Source organism: Hyperoodon ampullatus (genome assembly GCF_949752795.1).
Source record: "Hyperoodon ampullatus genome assembly, chromosome: 5".
Lineage (NCBI taxonomy): Eukaryota > Metazoa > Chordata > Mammalia > Artiodactyla > Ziphiidae > Hyperoodon > Hyperoodon ampullatus.
The window spans coordinates 143634076-143661582 of record NC_136918.1 but is presented as its reverse complement, the minus strand read 5'-3'; the positions used below and the strand labels follow the sequence as shown (position 1 = coordinate 143661582).

At 49.8% G+C, this 27507-nt stretch overlaps 1 protein-coding gene across 5 annotated transcripts; it reads right to left on the bottom strand.

Annotated features, from left to right (window-relative positions):
- On the bottom strand, positions 1–27507 carry PKNOX1 (PBX/knotted 1 homeobox 1; the record flags this gene model as incomplete). Of its 5 annotated transcripts, none has more annotated exons than XM_079704397.1 (10): positions 1–326; positions 2672–2844; positions 5020–5096; positions 8970–9098; positions 14596–14693; positions 15586–15685; positions 19707–19877; positions 21684–21855; positions 23892–24019; positions 27457–27507. In XM_079704397.1, 10 exons carry the CDS (start codon positions 27505–27507, stop codon positions 115–117), a joined length of 1311 nt encoding a protein of 436 aa, XP_079560523.1. In that variant the 3' UTR covers positions 1–114. The 5 variants fall into 5 exon arrangements, with proteins under 5 accessions (XP_079560523.1, XP_079560525.1, XP_079560526.1 ...); XM_079704399.1 differs by having other exon boundaries at positions 8970–9092; XM_079704400.1 differs by having other exon boundaries at positions 14596–14684.

The following is a 27507-nucleotide window of genomic DNA, read 5'->3' as shown; positions in this document are numbered from 1 at the left end:
AGCTTACTAGGAAATACAAAAGTGCACTCTTCTATGCCTACATATAAAACATATTAGAAAGAAAACTGTGTAAAATGTTTGCTGTGCCAACTATAAAACACGGGGCGGGCGGCCCTACTGCAGGGAGTCGCTGTCCTCCAGCACCAGCCCGCCCAGGTGGCCGGGCGCCAGCGCCGCCCCGCCGTCCCCCGTGCTGTCCACCGAGTCGTCCTCACTCTGCTCGGCCATCATCACCTGCTGTACCGCCAACGTGGCCCCGTCCGACGACAGGGACTGCAAGCTGTCCACGTTCATGCTCACGGGCGCGGTGATGGTCACGACGGCTCCTGTGGCACAAGGCGGCTGTCACCACGCCATCGGCGCTCAGATGCAAACCGTTAGCCCTCGACCCGTGGGGCCGGGCTGCCCGACCTCCCGCGAAGCCCCCTGCACGTTCCTGGGACCATCGCAGGGAGTTAAGGACCCGTGTCTCCAGGATGGGCCCCAGACCCTGTGCAGCTAAGCTCTCAGTCTACAGAGGGTCCGAGGGTCAGGACGGTAAAGGGCACAAACGGCCGGGGCACAAAGCGAGCGCCACACAGAGGACAAGAGACCCAGGACACAGGGGAGAGGCCACGAGATAACAAGGCGGGGAGACGGGGTGGGAGGACTGGGTCAGAGGGAGGCAGGCCGGTCTGAGAGGGAGAAAGAGAACCTGCCACACGCGTTCCCGCTCCCCCGGCCAACAGCGGAGCGGGGAGACCACCAAGGGCCCGCAAGCGGGACGCCGATGAGACACGCTGGGCCGAGGACGGCGCTGCGCTAGGGAACCCCACATGGTGGGTCACACGTGCCCGTCCATAAAAATCTCCACAGCACCAGCAGGTGAAGAAAGCAAGAGGATGTCATCTGTGGTATACATAATTCATATAGTATAACATGTTCAGGAAACTTTTAAAAGCGATTCATTCATGCATTCATTCTTGTCTGTGCACAGACCACGGCATCAGACACGCACTGGGAGCCTCCACGGGAAACTGGTGCTAAGGGTTGTCTCTGGAGAAGATTAGAAGCCAGGGTGGAGGAAAGGTTACTTCTCACTGGATATCCCTGCCTGAACTTCTTGCCCAGTAGACAGGTATTGCCTTTTCCAGGAGCGGGGCAAGGGAGGGGGAGAGAGAGAGGAAAAAAACCTTTCTAACTAATCCTTGAATTAAAAAGGAAAACAAAAACGGAAAATACAAATGATTTAAGTATGAAGGTAAAACGACTGCCTATCAAAACCCAAGTAAAGAAGCCAAAGCTTTAAACGCACATACCATGAGGGGCCCATTCCAAGCCCAGGGCCAGCCCGGCTCTGGGACACCCTGAGCATTGGCAGAGGACAGATGAGTGCATGTGTGCAGGAAACAACTGAGGCCTGGAAAAGAATCAGCCCCAAAGATCACAGAGCACAGTGTCCAGAGCTGGCAGAGCTGGACTGGACACACCCTGAAGCACAGGCCCTGGGCCGGGCACTGACAGGTCTTGCCTCTGTCTGTCGAGGGGGAAAAGCAGGCCAGGACCCAGCACTGCCGGGACCACCAGGCAAGAACCAATTGCAAAAGCAAAGCACAAGAGGATCAGAGAGTGCCAAGCAACCTAACTGCTAGAACATAGCTCAGGAAGACCTGGAGCCACACGGAAGCGCCCATCCCCCGATACGGTAACACCCACAGTGTCTGGCGTCTAGTCAAAGACTACCAGGCATGCAAACAGGCAGGAAAACAACCCGTAATGAGAATTCAGTGGACAGAAACCAGCCCAGAGCTGACAGATGTTACAATTAGCAGAGGAGGTCATCAAAACAGTTATTGGCCGCCGTGTGCTGTTTGTTCCAAACTTCAGTAGACCGTGAAAGATACAAAAGCTCACGTGGAGCTTCTAGACAATGTCCAACATGAAAAACACAGGGATGGGATTAGCGGAAGATTAAACATCACAGAACACAAGACTGGGGAAGCTTAGGAATAGAAACAGAGAAACCATCCAGGATGAAACAGAGAAAAAGAATCCAAAATCCCGGAAAAAGCAGCCATAGCTGTGTGAGTTCCAATGCCCTATCATATGGGCAACTGGAGCCCCTGGGGGAGGGGAGGTCAGAAAATATATTTGAAGAAATAATGGCCCCAAACTTTCCCAACTGAATAACAGTAAACTGCTGAGCGGAAAAAGTAAGAGGAGAACGAGAAAGTAAGAATGCGATAATAACACAACTTATTACATTTAAAAATACACACACACAACCATCTGAAGTGTGAGGAACTCACGCACACAGAAGATGCTTGTCAACTAAACACAGAAACAGTGGCCCGTGATGAGGGGACGCGGGTCAAAGGGAAGAGGAAAAGCCGGATGAGGGCCGCAGGGACATAAAGGGTGAAGCACCAGGCGGTGAGTGCACAACACATCCACTCCCTGCACCGAAGCAGGAGGGACAGAAACAGACGGGAGAGACCTCGGGGGACTGGCCTCGGACCCGGCTCTCCCGGGCACACGTGCACCCCTAACAAGCAGCAGGACCAGCGCTCTCTCATGGTCAGATGCAGAAAGACCACTGCCTGCCCTTGGTTCACAGCCTCACACGCCCCCAGCCCCCAGCACGGCGGCCGCCCACCGGCTGCGAGGGCACAGGCCCGGGCCCGCTCCCCACCTTCGGACACGGTCAGCTCGCTGGCGGCTGGCTGTGCGGCTCCTGAAGCGATGGAATCGGGCCAAAACCTCTGGACGGGTCTGTTCTGAGCAGTTTTCTTCTTTGTTTTTGGAGTTTCTGAGCAACTAGAATCCAGCATCGGCTGCAGGATTCGTCTTCTTGCATTGATGAACCTGCGCGCAGGAAACAGGTCAAAACGGCCTTTCCGAGGCCGCCCAAGGCAGTAACAGGCCCACCTGACAGACCACACGAGCGGCAACATGTATTCCCTGTTAGAAGAAGCACTCAGAGTAACGACATGCATATTATCTAAATGTCCACAGAACAGGGCTGTTTTTAAAGTAATTCATTTGAATAAAGACCAACTCTTCCACGGTGCCTTTCTTCCACTTTAACTGATTATTCCCTGTTTGTGAAATTGATATTCATAATGACACTGATGATACTGTCAAAGTTGTGAATGTGGCATGATTTTCTCTGAGGAAAAGAAAGGTCAACGCAGCAAAACTACATACCCCTGCAGTCTCGTGATGCCCGAGGGCTTGCAGGCTGTGCGTCTCTTACCTGAGGGTCCCACCCGACCAAGCCCTGAGTGTGGACAGATGTCCGGCTCTGAGGTTGCCTAACTTCAAAGTCCTGAGATTCAAAAACATCTACAGTTGCACTAGGACATATTCTAATAATACAAATGACCGGGCTGGTGCCTCAGAGCTTCGTTCAGCGTCGATCTCTGGTCCTAGCAACTGAGCGTGAGCTGGACTGGGAGGGTCATGACCGCCCCAGAAGCTCACCGCCGACCCCAGCGCCACCTGGGAAGGGACACCCGCTGCTACCTTTCAAACTGTCTCTTTATCCATCTTTGTCAAAGCTGCTACGAGGCAGAGGCATAAGCTAATGGTGAGTGTTGTCCAGTCTCGCTCCAAGATATAATTTTTGCAAATATAAAAGGAAACAAAGTCACAAAAGGTAAAAATAGCTCCCAATATTAACTAAAAGACTTTAGAAAGTTTAGAATTTATAAAAGTCATGTTTTAAACTGTGATGAATTTCAAAATTAAAAGTTGAGGTCAAACCTTCTAGATAAGACAATTCTCTTAAGACAGCAGAGGAGCGACTTCGGGAAGGCCAGGGAGCCCGCACGTGAGGAATAAACAGCGAGGAGAAGGCTGACCGGCGGCGAACACATCAGGACATCCAGAGACACACCTCTGCGTCTCTCATCCCTCAGTCCACCCATCACTAAACCAGACACAGTCTCTACATGGGACCGCATGAAAATAACGGAGAACATGCTAAGACGTTCCAAAACTCACAGCTACACGGTACTCGAAACCTCTGAACTCTTGTTAACACTCTATCTGAAAGATCTAACAGGAGATAATTCAAAGAGTATGGTCTATTATGGCTACCTAAGTAAAAAATACTGGCCCAAATGCAAGACACTAGAAATACTTGATGCAATGCCAAAGCATACCTCCTGCATACACAACTGCCCAAAATGGAAGATTTTATCATTTATATTGGAACTCACCTGACCTTCAAGTTTAAATTTAACAGTTAAAATGAAAAGAGAACAACGTTTACAAGTGGTAGAATCTGTATTTCCTTTTCTTTTACGCAAGCCAATTTCATTAACCTGAAATCAATTCCTACATCTGAATAATAAGTAAATAAAAATGAGGCAAATGACCGCCAAGCAGAATGCAAGCGCACACCTAGACCTCAACGCCACTTTGTGACGTGAACGCCTCTTATTTAAAGGAAAAACCATCACGGTCAGGGTCCAAGTGTCCACACTGACACGTGACACAAGAACCAGAACAGGGTGTTTCATAAAGAAACGCTTCCCTCCCAGGACCCTGAGGCCTGCTGTGGGGCAGGACCACCGCGCGGCCGGCCAGCCATGGGACTCCCTCCCCCAGTCACTGCTGAACAAGTGACACAGGTTTCAAAAGGTGGGAGGGGTGCGGAGGGGCCACCAGGGCTGAGGGGAACACACCGCGGCTGTCCACCGCCCAGAGGAGCTCGTCCACGGAAACATCGTGTTTCTGAGTGGAGGTTGCGGTGAGGGGCGCTGGTTAATGCCCTGGAGAAACCCATTTCTAATCGAGGGAGGAGGATGTCGGCAAGAGGTCCTTAGTGGGGTATCGAGCATTGAAAATTTAAGGTGAAAGTGTGTGTGATTTATGCTTACCTGGCTGCCACCAATTCCAGACTCTGATAACACAGGGAATGCTAGTTAAAAGAACTCATATACTTCAACTAAAATTTACTACTTGTTGGTGTCAGGACTGCCAGGTGCTCTGTTATGCGGAATGGCACAATTTCAGAAAGCGGGCACCACTTACCAGTTGTTAACTTGGAGTAGTGTCAAATTTGTCTGAGCAGCAATCTGTTTTTTCTCATCTTCTGTCGGGTAGGGATGCTGAAAATAAAAAGAAGGGTCACCGTGAACTTCAGTTTTTAAAAAGGAACTCAAGATCATCCTGGTAAAACAGAAGCACACAAATAATCGTTAGTAAAAACTGGTGTCAAGGGTGCTTGTAGCTAAAACCTAACTTCAGTCTCATCATTTTTTCCAGAAATGCCTAAAACAAATAAAGCCTTTCTCCCAGCTGCCCAAGAACACAGGTGTTGCAGCAGCTAGTGAAAGCCCAGGCAGAGGTGTGATGCAGACAGGAGTCCGCACGCTCAAAGGCCACGGCGTAGGGAAGAGCGCGGGGCATGCAGAGGGGCTCCTGGGCTGCACCAGGTGCTGCTCTAAGCACCCGATACGATCTATGGCTTTTGTATCAACGTTACAGGTGTAGTTCAAGGACCATAAACTGCATCCATTTAAAGCAGATAAATGGCTGAGTTTTGACCCACAGCAAGACAGAGCGCACAGATCACCCCTGTACATCCTACAGAGATTCACTGATTCCTCACGGTCACAGAGCTGTCGCCACCTTGATTTTACAAAGAGGAAGCTGAGCAGGGCAGTGCACACCCTCCCCGCATCCTGGGCCGGCTGAACAGGAGGAGGCAGGGAGCGGACGGGGCTGCTCCAGGCCGTCACATTCAGGCGACACGTTTCTGTCACGAGAAGCGCAAGCATGAGCTGACACTGGAATGCATGGGTGTCACCTACGGCGTCGCTAGACTCACGTGTGCGGCTGGAAGAAAACTGAACTGAGGGCTGGGGACGGGGTGTCGTCTATTTACTCTTTATTTCACGTATGACTGAAATATTTCACTCAGAAAAAGCCAGAAGTATAATAAGTACAGACACACCTAGGAAATACTGCAGGTTCAGTTCCAGACCACCTCAGTAAAGCGAATGCTGCGATAAAGCGAGTCACGAGTTTTTGTGTTTCCAAAAATGTTATATAAAAGTTATGTTTAGGGCTTCCCTGGTGGCGCAGTGGTTGAGAGTCCGCCTGCCGATGCAGGGGACACGGGTTCGTGCCCCGGTCTGGGAAGATCCCACATGCCGCAGAGCGGCTGGGCCCGTGAGCCATGGCCACTGAGCCTGTGCTCCGGAGCCTGTGCTCCGCAAGGGGAGAGGCAACAACAGTGAGAGGCCCGCCTACCGCCAAAAAAAAAAAAAAAAAAAGTTATGTTTATGCTCTACTGTAGTCCACGCAGTATGCAGTAACATTACATCTAATAGAACAATGTACGTCCCTTAATTTACAAACACTTTATTGCTAAAAAATGCTAACCGTCATCTGAGCCTTCAGCTGTAATCTTCTTGCAAAAGTCACATGAAAGATGACTGAGCACAGATCGTCATATCAAATATAATAATAATGGAAAAGTTTGAAATACTGAGAGAATTGCCAAAATGTGACACCGAGATGTGAAGGAAGCAAACGCTGTTGGCAGCAATGGCACCGACAGACGGGATCCAGGCAGGGTCGCCACAGACCTTCAGTCTGTGAAAAACGAACATCTGAGAAGCGCAATAAAGTGCAGTATGCTTGTCCCAAAATTCACAGACGTACCAGAGGAAGACAATTTCTATCTACAGTAATAAACAACTTCTACAAGGTCGTTTACCATCCGCCTGTAGAAACCAGTATGACATTCACTCTAAAACTTGCACGCACTGAAGGCCCTTATTCTGCACCGAGCAGGACCCCAGGGAGTGACTGGCACCAACAAAGTAAGGAGGTGGGGGTCTCTTTTGGTTTTTAAGGGAACACTCAGTGTGTCCGGAAGGGCCCTGTGCATTCTGGGATAACCGCATTTGTCTCAACAGCAGTGGTCCCACTCCTCACACTTACCGACAGTGATTCACTTTCATTCTACAGATAAGCACCTGGCCCCAAGGGAGAGTTTATGGAAACAGAAATATTGTTCTTGTCCTTTAAAAAGCTCATAAAATAGGGGCTTCCCTGGTGGCGCAGTGGTTGAGAGTCCGTCCGCCTGCCGATGCGGGGGACACGGGTTCGTGCCCCGGTCCGGGAAGATCCCACATGCCGCGGAGCGGCTGGCCCGTGAGCCATGGCCACTGAGCCTGCGCTCCGCAACGGGAGAGGCCACAACAGTGAGAGGCCCGCGTAATGCAAAAAAAAAAAAAAAAAAAAAAAAGCTCATAAAATAAAAAGGGGGCAGGAAGCAAGTACACAAACCAGAAAACAAAACAAAACAAAACAAAAAACCCACCAAAACAGTAATGAGTGCTGCCTAGAGTGTCAGGAAAACTACGAGGAGAGGACAGTATTTCAGAGAAATGGGGTCGAGAAGAAGACACAGGAAACGCTTCATTTTAATTGAACCTGTGAGCAGGGTCTATTTTAGAAATGATTAAAACATTAAAGGAAACTTAACAGGAAAATAGCCGATCCCATCACTTACTTGTGTTGTAGTCCGATCACTACTTTACAGGCACATGTACCGGTTGTAACACTCACAGTGTATTTACAGACACGTACGTTCCACTTTGTCCCTTACGTCCACGTACCTACAGCTTCCTAGTGCTTTTGGCCCTCGCTTATCGTGTTAACTCGCTGCACCACCTTCCGTCACACTGCCAGGTCCTACCTCACACACCAGCCCATCTCCCGCTATCGCAGCGAACAGCATTGTAATGTTCTGTCCCTAAACTTCTCCGCTGCTCGTGACCCTCGCCAGGACCAGCTTCTAGGCGGGCTCGCAACTGCCGCTGACGACCGCGTTCTCCCGCGGCACGTGAGCCGCCCCCTCCGGGCCGGGGCACAGCCCGCAGAGCCCAGCTCCGGGCGGAGGAAGGGGGCTCAGCAGCGACCAGGGCCAAACCCCAGGGGGACCGGAGGCGACAGCCGGGTGAGGACGGAGGTGGGCGCCCAGGCACGGACGTGGCCGCAGCCCGGGCGGGGGGCGCCGCGGAGACCCGAGGGCACCACGGCGCACGGGGTGGGGGCGAGGAGGCCGGGGCAGTGAGGAGGCGGCCGCAGCGGGTGTCGGCGGCGCTGACGCCCAGGCGCAGGTCCGGGCCGACCAGCTCAGCTCTCAGGAGCGGCCGGGCCGGGGCTGCGGATGGACAGGTCCGCGGAGAGGGGCTTCTCCCTCCCGGCCCTCCCGACCCTCCGGCCCTCCGCATCCGCCCGCACGCCCCCCGGGCCCCTCCCTCTGCCTGCACAGGCCGTAACCCGGCGGTGCGCCCACCTTCCCACTGCGCCCCCCCGGGGCCAGCCTGGTCCTTCCCAACCCGGCAGCAGCGAGAAGGCTGTCACTCCTGGCAGCTACTCGCGGTCACACCCTCCCCCAAGGTCGGGGGCATGGGGACTGGGACTGAGGCAGGTAACCAGCCAGCCTTCCCCAGAAATCGGTGGGCAAGCGTGCGCCCCGAGACAGGACGGCTTCAGGGGGACATGCCGAGGTCCAGGTGAGGACAGGGGGCCACGCAGACTAAGGCACGCCAAGCTCCCCCTCACGGTCACAGGCCCACGTGCCAACCCCTCCGTCCACAAGCTCAACGCCTCATCTCCCTCCCAAATACAACGTACCAAACATCACTATTTTCCCAGGTTTTGCCCCAGAGCACCTCTTCTCTGCCCACTTCTCTAATTAACCTCCCCTCCCCGCAGGCGCCCTCCACGGGCAGGTTCTCTCGCAGGCGTGTACCATTAACATCAGCTGCACTTATTCGCTGTCACCAGTTTTTGGGTAACCCTCCCTTCTGTCCGGTGCTCGACCCATCAGGGACAGTCAACAGAACACCGATTCTTAAACCCAGGCCTACCAGCCCACACAAGTCCATTTTTTCTAGAAAATAAGCCAGAAAGAAAGCATCACGGAGGTCTGGCTAATTGCAGAGCACGCGCGTCCTCACCCCGATGTGCTGGAAGAGCCAGGACCTCATCACGTTGGTGGCGTGCTTCGGCAGGACCCCCCTCTTGTTCTTAGATGAGCCGTCATCTTGATGCAAGATGCTGAGATCCTGGTTTAACTGTAACTGAAGCTTTTAAACAATTGAAAAACAACGTTAGAAAGCATAGAAAATGATGACATATCCAAGTAGCTTACGAGTGCAGGTGGAGAGAATAACCAAGGATCTTACGGCTAGATGTCTTATCTACAGGAAAGGCGTAAACACTGGGACCCTGTAGGGCTGATTTTCCGAGGACGTGGCCCCTCGCATTGTAACCCTTTACCCTCGCGTCTCAGCCGCGCAGGGGCCCCCCGTCTGGCGACGCGGGTGGGACGGGCACCGAGAAGCCCCGAGTGTCCCACTCTGCCCGCAGCCGGGCCCCGCCCTCACGCACACTTGTCCTCAGCGTGTCTCCTCTAGCGACAGATGCGACAACAGCCCATTTCCTGTCCTGGAGCAGAATTCAAGCAACCGACAAGGATGGATGGGGAAGCTGGAAGGGCCACTAACTAGAGGAGCCCAGCCAGGAGGAGAGAAAGAAACACACAAAGTGCGGACGGAGCGACCACCGCGCAGAGGGGCCAAGGCGACGACCTCTGCCCAGACGGCTCCGCGGCCACTTGAGACACTGCGCCCCTCACCCTGAGAAGAGCCTGAGATACAGCCTGTTCACTCCATCTCGGAAGGAGAGGACACGTGTGTAAGTCCCCTTAGATGAGCGTCCGTCTGCTCACACAGACACGAGGAGAGAGCATCAGGCCCCACGCGTCCAGCCAGGGGCAGCGGCACCTCACGCCCAGCGGCTGCAGAGACGGTGCCCGTGTCGTTCACCCCCCAGACCAGGGAGAAAACCAACGCCCAGCGCTGGGGCCTCCACACAGACACATCGGGACCTCTCCTCTGTGATCCACGCTTTACCTTAGAACTTCTGTGTGACCGCCTAGAGGGGTGGGAGGGAGGCTCAAGACGGAGGAGATGTGGGGGTACATGTATGCATATGGCTGATTCACTCTGTTGTACGACAGAAACTAACAGCATTGTGAAGCAACTACATTCCAATAAAGATGTACTAAAAAAAAAAGTAAAAATCAATAAATAAGCATCAACTTCTGTAGGTCAGTTTCAGTATAATATAGTCATAAACATAATTTACAGGATTTGGAAGTTTATTTTGGAGAGGTTTCTATTATTTGTACTTCCTCTGGATTTACATCATTTTGGATAATTCTTTAAAAGACTGAACACCAACATCTAAACAGACAGAATTTATGACTTAAAGAAGACATTACCACCACTAACTATACCTAAAATTTCTTAAAACCTAAGATTATCACTAAGGGCATAACTGTTTTTCTGGAATGCATGTGTTTGTTCATTAAAGGACTGAACAGTATTTTTTTTTTAAAGATTGATTAATTTTTGGCTGTGTCGGGTCTTAGTTGAGGCACAAGGGATCTTCCGTTGCAGCGCTCGGGCTTCTCTCTAGTTGTGGCGTGCGGGTTTTCTCTCTCTAGTTGTGGCGCGCAGGCTCCAGGGCGCGTGGGCTCTGTAGTTTGTGGTACATAGCCTCTCTCATTGAAGCACGCGAGCTCAGTAGTTGCAGCGCGCGGGCTTAGTTGCCCCACGGCATGTGGGATCTTAGTTCCCCGACCAGGGATGGAACCCGCGTCCCCTGCATTGGAAGGCGGATTCTCTACCACTGGACCACCAGGGAAGTCCCAAGGACTGAACAGTATTAAGCACTGCCTGTATGCTCACGTTTGTGTGCACAGGAAAAAGAATGAAAAATGGGCTTTTAAAACTAGTTCCACTAGGGCCAGAATGGAACCTGTCTGCTGTGTTTGCCTCAATATAATACATGAGCTTCTTCATGCAATGTGACATGTATTTCAGTTTCATTGTTGCTTTTTTTGTGCAGGGTTAAAACAAGTGTGGACTCATGAACAGGGAAAGTGACAGCTGGCCATACGACTCGACCTCACAGATGCCACCAGCGGGGTCTGGGGAGGCCAACGAAGCCGAGGGCCTGCGAGGGGACCGGCCAACTGGCCCACCGCCCTCCAGCAAAGCCTGAGCCTGCGCGTGGCAGGGGGATTTAAAAGCCTAGGAAACTGGGTGAGAACCCATTTAAGAAGCAGTGGGGCCCCCAGAGCACTCCCCATCGTTCTCTGCGGGTGACGGACCTGCCCCCAGCCCTGCAGAGACTCGGAGTCTCTTTCCCAAAGAAACAGACCAGAGGCTGAAGAATGAGCACAGCTGGAGGGTGGGAGGCGGGGCAAGGCCAGAAGGAGGGTGAGGAAGATCTGCACACCAGGTGGGAGCCCCGCCCACTCCTGCTCCTGCAGCTGTGCTTCCGCCCCAAGCAAGAGATCGGAGTCCTGCTCCGGGGACACGGAAGGAAGAAAAGGCTGAGGGAGGGCAGGATTTGGAGGCGAGGCCACAGGTGAGCCGGCCTGCCAAAGCCCAGCAGCTGACAAGCACCAAAGAGCACTCTGGTGCCTCATGTTTACATTTAGAAGGACAGCCGACTGCCCCCAAATACCTGAACGCCTCCGTCACAAAAAGCCAACAGCAAAGCAAATGAATGGTGTGACGTGGGGGAGACGGGAAAGTGCAGAAAGCAAAGCACACGTCAACCACCCGTGAACCAAGAGTACGTAAAGAAGTCTCAGAAATGACAACTACACTTGAACTGGAAAACGTAACAGATGGGCTGGAAGACAAAAGGCAAGTTCTGGGAAAGTAGACAATGGGAAGACAAATATAAAAATACAGAAAAATCAAGGGACTCGGTTCAGAAGGCCTAGTGTCCGATCAGTAAGGGCTCTGGAAGGAGAGAATGTGCAGGTTGGGGGCGGGGGCAGGGCTGTCACAGAGAGTTCAGGAAAATGTCCCAGCCTCAAGGACACGAGGTCCCCGGCAGTGCCCAGCGCAGCCGACAAACAGGACCCGCGCCGAAAACTCAGGGAAAACGCGTCTGACAGAGGAGAAAACACAGAAGACAGGAAAGCGGAGCTCACACTGACCTTCTCGAAGGCAGCGCGGCTGCCAGAACACGCTGACAGCGCCCGGGGAGCCCCTTCCCGACCTGGAATTGTACGTGCAAACCAACTGCGTGTCAGGATGAGACCAAGACTAAGTCACTTCTAGGTTTGCTAAGTCCCAACGCGAGGCACCTCCCACACACGTTTTCTCCGCAAGTTCTCCAAGGGGCAGTGAAGCCTAGAAAGTAGAGGACATGGGCCTGTGGAGAAGGGGCTCATCAGGGTGACGTGCCGGATGCCCGACGTGCGACGCCCGGCCGAGGTGGAGACCAGGAAGCTGAGAGCCCCGAGGCCACGCGGCCCCAGCCAGCTACCTGACGGGGAGGCCGAAAACACGCTGGGGTATCCGTGAGGATTCAGCCACTGATGCCATGGAAACTGTGCGGGGCAGGGGGGACCCAGCTGCTAACTCAGGCAGCGTGATCACGGTCACACACGCAGCTCGGCAGCAACCAGCATTTACACACTCGTGAGGATGTTCACAATGAAAACGCATCAGCCGCACTGTGTCTACAAAACGGCATCCTGGCCGGGGAGGGGACGGGAGAGAGCACAGCCCCCAGCAGGACAGAAAGCCCAAGCTACAGGTTGTACGGGTGAGTTAGGGGATGGGATTTTATTTCAAACACGGAGGGAACGACAGAAGCAATGGCCAGGAGGCCTGAAAGCGGTCGCCCAAGGGGAGCGAAGTCTGATCCAGGCCTCTCAGCAACGCGGGCGCAGGGCGACCTGATACCAGAGAGTCAAGCACCGCTGTAAATCGTGAAAAGGAGGCGAAAACTTGTCACGCGTCAGACAACAGCACAACCCCGAACATGCGAATAACGGTTTTGTACAAGTAGGACTGTCCCGGAAAAGGGGAGCAGGGTGGGGCGAGGAGAAATCGGTGGAATCTCACTGCCCTGGCTTCTTGTTTTCTCGGAAAAAAACGCTTTTAAATGAGTATGTACTACGAGCACAACAGGGACTCTTCCGTAGAGATGGCCCAGCCCAGGAAGAGCGTCCGGCTCCTCTGTGTGGCTGGGGCCGGGTCAGAAAATGCCCCCGTGGCCAATGCGCCCGGCGCGGGGAGGGGCCGGCCACCGCCATGCGCCGTCAGAGACAGCCACGCGCTTTCTTGACCTCCAGTTTCTAGAACATAGAAGCCATCACTGCTGAGGAAGACTCACCCTAACTACCTGCAGCCCAGCAAGGACCCAGACGTCGGCCAAATGAGAAGGAACAACGCCCGGAGCGGCCACAACAGCTCTGCAGGAACACGTACCTACACGCGAGGGCTCCCTGGTCACGGAACGCCCCAACTGGGCCCCAGCCGGTCTATTTACTCTTCCGTGAAACCCCCCACCCACCCTGCGCAGGGCTTGTCTCTCCGGCTCCCCAGCCCTGCCGCCCTGCCAGGGACAGACGCCGGGGCTGTGACGGGGAGGGGACAAGTGCAGGGTGGGCTGCAGGGTCACCGAGGACCAGAGCAGAGGCGGCTCCGGGCCAGCAACCTCAGGGAGCAGGGGCTCTGCAGATGTGACCCAAACTCTGCACATCTGCTATGAAAACTCGGTCAAATTCTTCCTTCAACAGCAGAACGAATGAGCCTCCACTGTACAAGTAAGCACTGGACTTCACAGTGTTTCCTTCCTCTAAAAACAGTTCACTGTGAGGCCAGGAAACGCTCTGAAAACCAGCTTTCTGTTCCCAGCCACTGTGAATGGAAAACTTCAGGGACGGCGGGCTGGCCAGGGATGGCGGGCCGGCGCTGGGGGCGCCTACCCTCACTCCCCGTGGCTGGGCCTGGGGGCCACCTCGTGCCCTGGCCCCGGGTGTGCCCAGGCAGCCCCTGCCCCAGGCCCTCTCACACCTGCTTCTGATTTAAGAAAACACTGACATCCCCAAGGCCGGGCCTCAAAGTGGTTAACGAGGATGTACAAAGCATCTGTGCAGGCCGAAGACAAAGAACTGACATAAAGAATGAATCAATGATCTTAAATAAGAACTGATGGTGAAAACACTGCTTCTGATTTAAACCTAGCTAAGTGTAAAAACTAAAAAAAAATGTGTGTATGTCCCTAGAACGTAGAGGGGACTGGTCTCACGTTACCACAAAGGCACAGAGAGGGTAAGACGACCCCCAGGTTGGGGCACATCACGGCACTGCCAGCGCTGGCACTTCTGCCGGCCCAAGCCCGCCCCCTCAGCTGGAGGCCTGGGTCAGGGTGAACTTCCGGGGATCCGGGCAGGGTGCGTCTACACAGCCTCCGCCCTCCTGAAGTGGAGACAACCACACAGCCCCACGGTAGACGGGACAGCAGTGGCCCCTCGCGGGGAGGGATCCTGGGGGACCTTCTCCTCCTTCCTTAGGCTTCTCTGAACTCTGTCTGCAACAATGCGGAAGATGAACCGTGAAGAAGACGCAAGACACCGACATTCAGGTTAACTGGAGACCGCCCGAATGGCCTTCACGCCGAGGGGACGGCTGGAGCCCGGGCCGCCTGTGCCCCTGCATCTGTGCTAACACTCCCCCAGGCACCCCGCGGGGCCAGCTCACGCACCTGGGAGTTTTGGATCCGGATGGTGCCGGGCGACAGCGCCTGTGTCACTACCTGGCCTTGGGGAGTGACGACAGTGACCGGCTGATAGACTGTGCCGCCTAGAAAGGGACCCGAAAAGCTGAGTCACTCTCCAGTCCCAACGATTATACCCGCTCTTCTCGGTGTGCTCACCGAAAGAACAAAATCTGTAGCTTGTGAGCTTTGAAAATCATTTCGAACGGTCAACAGCACTTTGCTAGTTGACTTTTCACTTGGGCGGCGGGGCGGGGCGCGCAGCCATGGCTTCTCATGAGACAGCGCAGGGCGGGGTGGCTGGGGGGCAGTCTGTGAGCCCCCTCCTTTGTTAGCCTCCATTTCCTGGCACGTATTAAAGGACTTGGCCAAAGGCGCTAGATAACAAATATTTTTATTCTAGTTATTTTTTTCATCCAACGTGCTTTCATCTTCCTGCGGAGGTTTCCCTTTGTGTGATTATGTGGAGGGTTTTAGTTCAATTTCTCCCCCTCCTTCTGGGCCCATTCCATTTTCATGATGGTTCTGTATGTGCAACGTATAAGAAAAACCATCACAGGAAGAGGACAGATTCTAGAGCTCCCGGGTGCATCCATAACAAGTAATACTGACACTAAGGCTGCACTTTCATTTGCTTATCATCGATTAATGACGCTACTTAAGATCTTCCAGGTGCTGCTAAGAGCACAATTAAAAACTATGTTATTTGAAAATTTCTGCTGGTTTTTGCTATATATTTTCAACTCCCATATAAAAACTTTCCTGCCAATATGTTTTGAGAGGGAAACCCAATTTGTATAAAATATTTGTTACTGAGAATGAACAAGAGCCAGGCATTCAAAGAGCTCTAGACATTGACACTCCTGTATCGGGAACTGGCATTAATTAGAAACCATGTTTATGCACTTCTTCATTCTAATATAAAGGACTTCTTTCTGCAAAAGCTCAAGGAAAGTGTCCTTTTTTCTGTCGTCATACCTGCCACGGTTGCCATGGTGACATTCCCCTGTTGCAGAGCGGATGCTGGCACCACGATTCCTTGGGGGCTGAGAGTTCCTGTGATGGCGCTTTGAATCTGCTGGAAGTCATAAACACACAGCGAACGGGTTATGTTATCAGAAAACAGAAAACCCATGTTTAAAACTCCAAAACACGTGGCATAATGGCATCATCAGTAAAGGAAAGATGCTTGAGGCAAAGAGCATCATCAGAGGACAAGCCTTCGTAAGGCATGCGTTACAGACATATCTGGAAGCAAGAGATGCCAAACTGACTGAACGTTAAATATGATATGATCAATACTGAGATATTAGTTTCAATTTAGCTTCCAAAAGATTATCTTTCACCTCATCAGCATATTAAACACACCCTAGAGCCCTGGAGATATAACTAGGAAGACTAAAATTACCTGATCGAGTCACACACCTTCTCCATTCAACTTGGCTCAGAGTTTTCCAAGAACCAAAGCCTCCTGGACAGGATGAGCTATTCAAAAGATGATGCCACAGGCTGGGGAGTCACCCCCAGGGGCACAGCCTGTACCTGCCCTTCCCACAACACAGAGCACACCAGAGCCCCCAGTGTCCACGTCTGTGGGGTGCTGGGTCTGGGCCTGGCCTACTGCAGGCTCCATGCAAATGTCCGTAAATACCATGTCAGAGAATCTACCCATCTGAAGTCAGATCCAAATGGGCCAATTTATCCATTTCCTGTGATGGCTGGACTGGGAGTTGGCGAGGGACGGATCTCTGCACCTGGCATCCAGCACAGGGTCTGGCACATAGCAGGCACCCAGATATTTGAGCGGTTAAATAGCCTAAGTAGATATCCTTCAAAGACAATTACTCTGTGGGCTATCACATCCATTTGAACGTATAAGCTTTGGTAGATCTATATAAAGTTTGCTATATAAACTTGGTCAGAATAAAAATTAAGCAATCCAGGGCTTCCCTGGTGGCGCAGTGGTTGAGAGTCCGCCTGCCAATGCAGGGGACATGGGTTCGTGCCCCGGTCCGGGAAGATCCCACATGCCGCACAGCGGCTGGGCCCGTGAGCCATGGCCGCTGAGCCTGCGCGTCCGGAGCCTGTGCTCCACAACGGGAGAGGCCGTGGCAGTGAGAGGCCTGCGTACCGCAAAAAAAAAAAAAAAAAAAAAAAAAAAAATTAAGCAATCCAAATCAGTATTCTAAGCTCCCACATCAAGAAGCTAGAAAAAGAGGAGCAAAATGAAACCAGAGCAAGCAGAAAGAAGGAAATAATAAAGATTAAAGCAGAAATCAATGAAATTGAAAATAGAAAAACAGAAAAATCAATGAAATAAGAGCTGGTTCTTTGCAAAGATCAATACAGTGACAAACCTCTAGTAAGACGGACAGACAAAAAAAAAGAGCAAAAACAAATTACCGATATCAGGAATGAAACAGGGGAGATCACTACAGACCCTGAAGATATCAAAAGATGAAAAAAGAATACTATTGTAAATAACTAGACACACAAATTTGACATCTTAGACAAAATCCAACATAAAACAGATAATCTGAATAGCCCTATAATAAGGAAACTGAATTAGTAATTTTAAAACCTCCGAAAAAGAGATCTCCAGGTCTAGGTAGTGTCACTGGAGAATTCTATCAAGCATTTAAAGAAGAATTAACACAATTAACCAATTCTACATATTTCTTCCAGAAAACAGAAGAGGAGGGAACATTCTCCAATTCATTTTATGAAGCTTATACTATCCTGATACCAAACCTAGCCAAAGACTGTACCGAAAAAGATAACTACAGACGAATATCCCTCAATATAGACACAAAAATGCTTAACAAAATATTAGTAAACAGACTTCAGGAATCTATACAAAAAGAATTATGTGCCAGGGCCAAGTGGAGTTTATTTCAGGAATGCAAAGCTTGCTCAATATTCAAAAAACATCAAGTAATGTAAATCTACCGTATTAATAGATGAAAGAAGAAAAATCACGTATCAATCTATGCAGGAAAGCATTTGTTAAAATTCAGCATAATAAAAACTCTCAGAAAAACAGGAATAGAAGGGAACTTCCTCAACCTGAAAAAGAGCATCTAGAAAAAAACCCACCACTATTCCCTCTGAGACTGGGAAGAAGGCAAAGATGTCCCCTCAATCCCATTCAGGATAGTACTGGATGTCCCAGCCAGAGCAACAAGGCAAGAAAAGCAAACAGAAAGTATATAGATCAGAAGGGAAAAAATAGAACTGTCCCTATTTGCAGATGACAAGACTAAACAGGTAGAAAATCCTAAAGAATCTACAAAAAGGATCTCCTAGGACTAATAAGGAAGTTCAGCCAGGTCCCAGGATACAAGACAAAGATACAAAAATCAACTGGATTTCTACATATTGGCATGGACTCTGAAGTTAAAAATATAATACAATTTACGATTGTGCAAAAGAGTGAAATACTTAGGTATAATTCTAAAACCACGTGTGCAGGAATTTTATGTCAAAAGCGAGAAAACACTGATGAAAGAAATCACAGAAGAGTAAATTAGTGGAGAGAGCACCGCGACTGTGGCCTGGGAGAGTCAACACAGTAAAGGTGTCAACTCTCCCCCAGATGACACACAGGTTTAACGCAACTCCTGTCAAAACCTCAGTAACATTTTTTTGCAGATATAGACAAGATTATTCTAAAATTCATGTGGAAAGACTAAGGAACTAGAATAACTAAAATAATCTTGAAAAATAATAAAGTAGGAGGAATCCATCTACCCAATTTTGAGACTTATATAGCCACAGGAATCAAGACTCTGCGGTCTAGATACACAGATCAATGGGACAGAACAGAGAACGTAGCAACAGGGCCTACAAATATGCCCAACTAGTTTTCGACAATAGTGCAAAGGCAATTCCATGGAGGAAGGACAGCCCTTTCAACAAATGGTGCTGGAGCAAATGGACGAACATAGGCAAGAAAAACCAAACCTGAAAATGGGCCATGGATTTAAATGTAAAATATAGAATGTTTAGGAAAAAAAATAAGAGAAAAATCTTTGGGACCTAGGGCTAGGCCAAGAGTTCTTAGACTTGACACTGAAAGTATGACTCATAAAAAGAAATTTGATAAATGGGATTTTATCAAAATGAAAAAGGTTTGCTCTGCAAAAGACCCTGTTAAGAAGATGGAAAGATATGCTAGAGACTTGGAGAAAGTACTGGCAAACCATATATCCAATGGAGGACTTGCATCTAGAATACTCTCCAAGGTCAACCATTTTTTAAAAATCCAATTAGAAAATGGACAAAAGAGACGAGCAGACATTCTACCAAAGAGGATATACAGATGGGAAGTAAGCACATGAAAAGATGGTTAACATCATTGGCCATCAGGGAAATGCGAATTACAACCACAATGAAACGTCACTACACCCCTTCAGAATGGCTAAATATTACAGTGCTTCAACATGGATGAACTTGAGGACATTATGCTAAGTAAAATAAGCCAAACACAAAAGGACAAACAGGGTATAGCTGCCCTCACATAAGGTACCTAGAGTCGTCAAGTTCACAAAGACAGAAAGCAGGATAGTGGGGGCCAGGGGCTGGGGGGGGGAGGGGAAGGGAGAGTGAGGAGTCAGTGTTTCAGGGGAACAGGGTCTCAGGTTGGGAAGGTGAGAACGTTCTGGAAAGGACAGTGGTGATGGTTGCACAACAATGTGAACGTGCTTAATGCCACTGAGCTGTGCACTTTAAAATGGTTAAAATGGTAAGTTTTGTGTTATGTGTATTTTACCACAATCTTAAAAATTCATTAAAAAAAAAAAAAAGAATTAGAAAGAAATGACTGGTACTCTGGCCTCCAGAAACATGGGCTCCAGGGTCCAGGACACAGAGTGAAGCCTCCCTTTTTCACGGCACGAAGCCCAGGCGGGCTCTCTCTCTGGCCCGAGGGAACACATTCCCAGCACAGGCCACGTTCAGAGACCTAGAGGATCCTCAGGGCAGAAGAGCAGAGGGCGGCCCCACAGTCCTGAAAGGGCTGGCGGCCTCAGACCTCAGCACGTCTCACCCTTGCAGACGCTGCAGGGAGCGAGCAGGAGCACAGGGCCCGCCGTAAATACCTGGGACTGGACAGGGGAGTACGGGCTGCCAGGTTCCCCACTCAGGAGAGTTTCACTGTTCATTTTCGTTTTTAGACAAGCAATATAGCGACTGCAGAAATCTTTGCAGAGTTCATTAACCTTTTCCAGCTCAAGAAGATGAATACGCAGAACCTGGATTGCTTTTACCATCTAGAAGCAAGAAAATGAAGACTTTCAGACCAGAAAAAGGGAGCATGACGGTAAGTTATCATTATCACCACACGACTCTCCTTGGTTATGAGCTTGGTTATGACTCAGCTTGGTTATGAGCCAGCCGAGGCCTCCTGTACCACCAGTAACAGGAGGAGCAAGACACCAGATACTATGCAGAACCACCACGCATTCCAGCCCCACTGACCTGGGGCTTGTTGTTTCGGCTCCACCTGGCGTGCAGGGACAGAGGCGGTCACAGCTCCGGGAGCCAGCCGGGCCTCGACCTTGGCCTTGCCCAGCGACTCACCCTCGCCCTGCTACTGCTCCTTCATCTGTAAATGGGGATGAATCCGTACGCCTCCCGGGTGGTTCTTAATTTTGAAGAAGTTCAACTTACCAACTCCGCCTTTAATGGATTCTGCTTTTGGCATCAAGTCTAAGAACTCTGCCTACCCCTAGATTAGCCCCAGATCCTAAAGATTTTCTCTTACAATTTTTCTAAAAGTTCTTCGGTTTTATACAAAGTCACTACATTTGGGGGTAACTCGTCTCCCAGCGGTAGATGACTGACACTAGTGATGAACCAGTAGCATAGACACCACTTCCTGTGAACGAACAGCCTAAAACTCAGCTCCTTCCCCGTGACCTTGGTGGGGACAGTTCACGCGTCTCTGTGGAGTGAACCCGTCAGCCAGTCAGCAGTGAGAACGACCAAGCATCAAGCTCTGCTAGGCCCCGTGCTAGGGCACCAGGCAGGAGAGCCCTGGTCCCTGCCGGCCTGGCCCATGCTGGCTACCCCCGTGCCCTCCTCGCTGCTGGCCGCATAGCAGAGATGCAGAGGCAGAGAGAGCATCTGGTCCTCGTCCCCAAAAGGCAGGCACTGTTGGTCCCATTTCGAAGAAGAGGAGACAGACTCGAAGTCAGACAACTCACCTGTAAGATCTCCTTGGCTGTAAGGGTTGAATATTAATGAAAAATTAAAAACAATAGCACCTAAGACCAAGGCAATTTATTCAGGGAAAAGTTTTCCAAAGACCCTTTCCTGCTGATGAGGGGGCCTAAGGTTCTGGTCTGGGAGCTGGCCAACTCTAGTGGGAATCCAGCCCCAGACACAGGCTGCCAGGGCTGCCCGGTGCTTAAGGATGCCACTCCCCTTGGGCACAGCAGTGATGTCAGCCCAAGGAACTCTCCGTTGCTTTCGGGAAGCACAGAGAACCCAGGGTTTTGGAGCACTGGACCTGGGAGGGGGGCACCCGCGTTGAGCCAGGCTGGCTTCAGACTGAAAGCCTAAGGGAGGCCGTGAGGGGTGTCGGACCCCTGATAGGTCCATCCCTGCTCCACACTCACGTCCCTGCTCTGTGCTCACAGGCCACTCCGAGTTGTCACACAGCCTGTCACCCACCACCAGTGCCAGCCTCCAGACAGAGCTGTCCTGGAGAACAAAGTTGTGGTCCACGATCAGGGAAGAGCCAACACCTGAAGCTGGGCCCAGACACGTTCCCAGGAAGCAAGACACAGGGCACGCTGACCCCAGTGGACCTTCCTGAACATACGGGAGGGACTGAACCCCCAGCCCACTCAGAATGCAGGCTCAAGCCATCCTGTTGGATTATTACAGGAAGGGGTCAACAGAGAAGGCTGGAGACCTGGCGACATTCAAGTCACACACGGAAAACTATCTCATGAATTGTACAGTTTTCCCCTTTGGCCACAAACAATCTGAAGTTCTAACTAGAAATTTAAAATTTATCGAACAGATTAAACTTAGAAGAAATAAAAAGTAAAAACATGTATTTTACTTACTAAATTGTCAGTTTCTGGATCTTCACAAAAGAAGGGCTTTCCTTCCTTCTCTTGCTTCCTTACAAAGTTCTCAATGTCCACATCAAAACTGGCAGAAGTTGTGCCTTCCGAGCCCTGTGTAGATTGTTCACATTTTTCAAACAACAAAGCTAATAATGGAAATAGTGGATGCCTGGGGGGAAAAATTTTAAAATATGTGTTCTACACTTTCATGAAAATGTTTTAGTATGTACATATGCAATGTTTTATATAACAGCTTTGCTGAGATATAATTCACATGCCACATAATTCATCTGTTTACAGTTTATAATGCAACGGATTTTAGTATAGTCACAGAGTTGTGCAACCATCACCACAGTCGATTTTATAATATTTTCATCCCCCAAAGAAACCCTGTAACTATTAGCAGTCACTCTCCATTTTCCACCAAACCCCAGCCCCAGGCTACCACTCATCTACTTTCTGTCTCTACAGATTTGCCAATTCTAGACATTTCATATAAATGGAGTCATATACTATGTGACCTTTGGTGTCTGGCTTCTTTCACTTAGCATGATGTTTCCTAGTCTCATCAGTGTTGTAACATGTAACAGTACTTCATTCTTTTTTATGGCTGCATAATATTTCACTGTATGGTTAACACCAGTTGGACAGTTTTAAATTTTACTTTTAGATCCATACTCCATTTTGAGTAGATTTTTTTAAAGGACGTGAGATTAGGTCAAGGATCTTCTCTCTGCATGTTGATGTCCAATTGTTCCAACTTGGACAATTTGTTGGAAACTCCACCTTTTCTCCACTGAGAAAATCAGGTAGACTGATTCTTCCAACTTTATTCTTCTTTTCAAAATTGTTTTAGCTGGTCTAGTTCTTTTGACTTCCATATAAAATTTAGAAATAACTTGTCTATATGTACAGAAATATCCTGCTACAACTTCAATTGTAATTGCTATAGAGCAATTTTAGGAGAAATGACATCATTACTATATTGAGTCTTCCAATCCATGAACATCGTATGCCCTTTATTTAGGTTTCCTTTGACTGCTTCCATTGGCATTTTATAGTTTTCAACATAAAGGTTTTGTATGTGCTTTATTAGAGTTATACCTACATTTTTTTGGAGCTCTCGAAAGTGGTATTTTCTCTTTAATTTCAGTTTCTAATTGTACATTACTGGTAGAGAAATAGGATTGGTTTCTGTGTGTTGCCCTTGCAACCTGTGACCTAATTAAACTCACTTATTTAGTTCTGGAAGTTCTTTGGTACACTCTTTGGGATTTTCTATATGTGGACAATCATGTCAGTTGTGCACAAAGCCAGCTTTATTTCTTCCTGTCTAACCTGATATGCCTTTTCTTTCTTTTGTCTTGCCTCGGTGAACTGGCTAAACGTCCATTACAGAGCTGAACAGGAGTCAGGGTGGACACCTCTGCCTTATCCCCAAACTTGGGGGAAAACATTCCGTCTTCCGCCATTAAGTATGATGCGAGCTGCAGGGTTCTTTCATAGTTTCCCTACATCAGGCTAAGAAAGTTCCCCTCTATTACTGCTTCACTGACAGTTTTTAATCATAACTGGCTGTTGACTTCTGTCAAATGCTTTTCTGCATCACTTGATATGATCACGTTGTGGGTCTCACTGGTTGATCTCTGAATGGTGAACCAGTCTCATATTCCTGGAATAAGCTCCATTTGGTCACTAAACATTCTTCTCTCTACATGTTACTGGATTTTATTTGTTAATATTTTATGAATGCTTTTTATGCCAAAGTTCATGAGGCATACTAGTCTTTAGTTTTTCTTTTTTTATATTGTCTCTGTCTGGCTTTAGTATCAGAGTGATGTTCAATTCATAAAATGAGTTCAGAAACATTCCCTCTTCTTCTATTTTCTAGAAAAGACTGTGTCGACTTACTGCTTTTCCTTCTTTTTGGTAGAATTCTCCAGTACAACTATCTGGGCCTGAAGATTGTGTTTTGTAAGGGTGACTAAAATGTAGATTTACATTCCTTTTTAAGGAATGTAAACTTTTTAAACTTTTTAAAAAAGATATTAGGAATAACATTGTAATCTGAGAAAACTTTCACCCCAGTAGTTATCACATCATGCCTCACTGCTCTGCCTGCCTAATAGCTCACGTTCCATTTAACCAGATTTTCCATTCTCTTTACTCCTCTGAACACCCACACGCTTCACATCTCATTGCTACCTATAAATGGCCTGCTTGTCTGCGTCCATCGGGGTCTGGGACCCCACAGGGGGAGGGCTCACTCCTTCCACATCCGGTTCAGAGCAGGTGGGGTCTTGCTCCGTTTTTAACTCTGTTACTACTTGCATCTGTGAAAGGAGGAAGAGAACTTTTGTTACTAAAAAGAAAATAAGCTGCTACCAAGTACAGTAAGTCCCCTATGTACGAACCTTCAAGTTGTGAACTTTCAAAGATGCGAACGGATTATAAACCTATTACACTACAGTACTATATAGCCAATTGTGTTAGTTGGATACCTAGGCTAACTCTGTTGGACTTATGAACAAATTGAACACGAACTTGCTGTTGGAAAGGAACACGTTCGTATGCAGGGGACTTACTGTATTCTATTCTCAAACAGAAATGCAGTGGAATGGTAAGCTGCCAGACAGTTATATGACACGCAATAATACGTAAAGAATACTACCAACAAACTCCTTTGAATTTAGTGTGCTTCTAAATGGCTAAAACAAAGGTCAAATTTCCAAAACATTTAAAAATTGAGAGGACCGATATCTGTGAAATGCTTATGATTTTCAGAACCGTAATAACTCTGCATCCCTGAAGGGAACTGGTACACGTGTAGTCTTTCTCGTCTGCCTCTCCTTGTTCTCTGTCCTCACACTGAGTAACGTGGCAGGAAGAGAAGAATAAACAAATAATCCAAGCTTTCTTATCTTGTCACAAAAACAACTCAAACCCAAGATGCTCCATATTTGTGACAGGGCTGAAATTCTCCCTTACCTATCCTTAAACTCAGGAAGACACAAGCTATAAAAATGTTACGGGGACTTCCCTGGTGGTGCAGTGGTTAAGAATTTGCCTGCCAATGCAGGGGACACGGGTTCGAGCCCTGGTCCGGGAAGACCCCACATGCCGCAGAGCAACTAAGCCTGTGTGCCACAACTACTGAGCCCACGAGCCACAACTTCTGAGCCCACGTGCCACAACTACTGAAGCCCACGCACCCTAGAGCCCGCGAGCCACAACTACTGAAGCCTGCGCACTCTAGGGCCCGCGTGCTGCAACTACCGAAGCCTGCACGCCTAGAGCCCGTGCCCCGCAACAAGAGAAGCCACCGCAATGAGATGCCCACACACCACAACGAAGACCCAACACAACCGAAAATAATAAATAAATTTTTTTTTTAATGTTAAGGAAAGTCACTGCATCCAGAAAGCAAAGACCAGCGGTGTTTAAAGAAACAGTGTTAAACGTAAGAAGAAGCCTTAAAGATATTACCACTGAAATTGCTTTAAACTGGCTGTGTTGTTTGTAACTTAGGGGAAAAGGATTTAAATCCTTCAACATAAAGAATTCAATTTACAAATAAAACAAAATCGCTACAGTAAACTTCTCATTATCCCTGAGCAGATCACCACCCTCCTCAGCTTCTTCAGGACTGGGGTATCTGGGATCCACCTGCCCCGCCCACAACTGCCACCCCCCCACCCCTCAAGGAAGCAGCCTGTTGGGGAACCTGTGGCGGGGTGGGGGTGTGGGGGGAAGCTCATCCACGGAGATGGGAGAGCCTGCATCCTGCCAGGAACCCAGCCTGGTGCTCGGGGCTGCAGCCGAGAGAGCAGCCCTGCAGGTCCGGGCTCAGGCCCTGTTCTCAACTCTCCAACAGGCCAGAGTGAGCAGGTTACTTCCATTCTGCTGCCTTTAGATGGAACAGTATACTTGGGAATTGCTTCTCTCTTAAAAAAATAAACCTGTGCGCCGCAACTACTGAGTGGGACTTCCCTGGTGGCGCAGTGGTTAGGAATCGCCTGCCAATGCAGGGGACATGGGTTCGAGTCCTGGTCTGGGAAGATCCCACATGCCGTGGAGCAACTAAGCCCGTGCGCCACAACTACTAAGCCTGCGCTCTAGAGCCCGCGAGCCACAACTACTGAAGCCCGCGCGCCTAGAGCCCACGTGCCGCAACTACTGAGCCCGCGTGCTGCAACTGCTGAGCCCGCGTGCTGCAACTACTGAAGCCTGTGCACCTAGAGCCCATGCTCCGCAACAAGAGAAGCCACCGCGATGAGAAGCCCGCGCACCGCCACGAAGAGTAGACCCTGCTCGCCCCAGACCCAATGCAGACAAAAAAAAAAAAAACCAAAAACCAAAAGCGACTGACTAAAGCCCAATCAAACACAGTCCTTCTGGAGAGAACTCTGACAGTACTATAAAAAAAGCCTTAAAGGATTTATTTCAGGATTTAAAAAAAATGATCGTGAAAAAAGAGGAATCTAAATGTTCAACCTCATAGGACTGGCTAAGTAAGTGCGGTCTGTCTGTACTGTAGAAGATCAAATGCTTACTGAAAGGAATGCTCACAAGCGGTTCTCCACGTCACGGGAAGTGCTGAGCTGTTACAAGCGAGGCCTTTCCCCGCTGCGCCCAGCCCTGCCCTGGACTCCCTGCATCAGGGCAGGGACCAGCTGGAGGGAGACGGACACGTAACAGGGTGTGTCGGAAGGTGATCACTGCCACGGATGGAGAACAAAGATCAGAGGAAGGGACCGGGAAGCGGGTGGCAGGTGGGGAGCGGGCCGTGGGGGTAACCAGGGCCAGTGGGTGGTCCTCGCAGAAAGCGGGGCGAAGCAAAGACCTGCAGGACAGAGCGAAGCAGAGCCCAGGGGCAACCAGAGCCAGGGCCCCGGGGCAGGCAGAGGTGAGAGCCTGTGAGGTCGTAGGGCCCTCCGGGCAGGGAGTCCACAAGGAGCCACCGCAGGGCCCAGGGAAAGCAGGGACATGTGCATTTGAGAAGCAAAATCTCTTGGAAATATCAGAGGACTTCCTGGTGAAGAGAGCAGCCTGAAATACAATTCCCTACCTCTAAGAAGCAAAAACACTTAAAACATTTTTTTAAATCAACAAAACCAAAATCACTGCAACAGGAAACATCCCAGGAATGGAACAAAACTGTCCATCAAGGGAAGACCCGACTTGGGAAGGGGACAGGGTCGCAGCTCAGGTCCTACACACCCCCTGAGTCACACCAAGTGGGGAGTGACAGGTGGGCGAGGCGCCCCAGGTTTGGGGGGGCGGTCCCTAAACCCTTGAGCAGGGAGCCGAGCGTCATGACCGTCTCCTGCAGGGGCAGGAGACGTAGAGACAGCACCGCAGCTGCACCCCACGTGCCATCGGATGGTCCCCTCTGCCACCCACATGCAGGGGAACGAAACCGCACAGCTCCCGCGCAGGCCAGCAACTGGGCACCACGGGAGTCCATGATAATCACCACAACCTTTAAGAGCAACGATACTTACTAACACTGACGTTAGAAAGGTCAATTCCCAAGAAACTATGACTGCGGGGACTCAAAATTACTGGCAATCTCGGTGTCATTTAGGAAATTATTTGAACAATTCTACAGCTAATCTATCTGAGCACCAAGATATAATAAATGCGCCAAACGTTCAACATTGAAGCTGCACCCTCGCGGAAACTAGCTTGTGACACACAAGGCACTCTTGGCGTTCCAGTACTAGGTCGGCTGACTACTTAGGACGTGGAACAGAGCGCCAGCGCTCACTTGTTGCCCATCTTGATAGCTGTCTATGCTCAACGTCTGTGTAGCCATCAT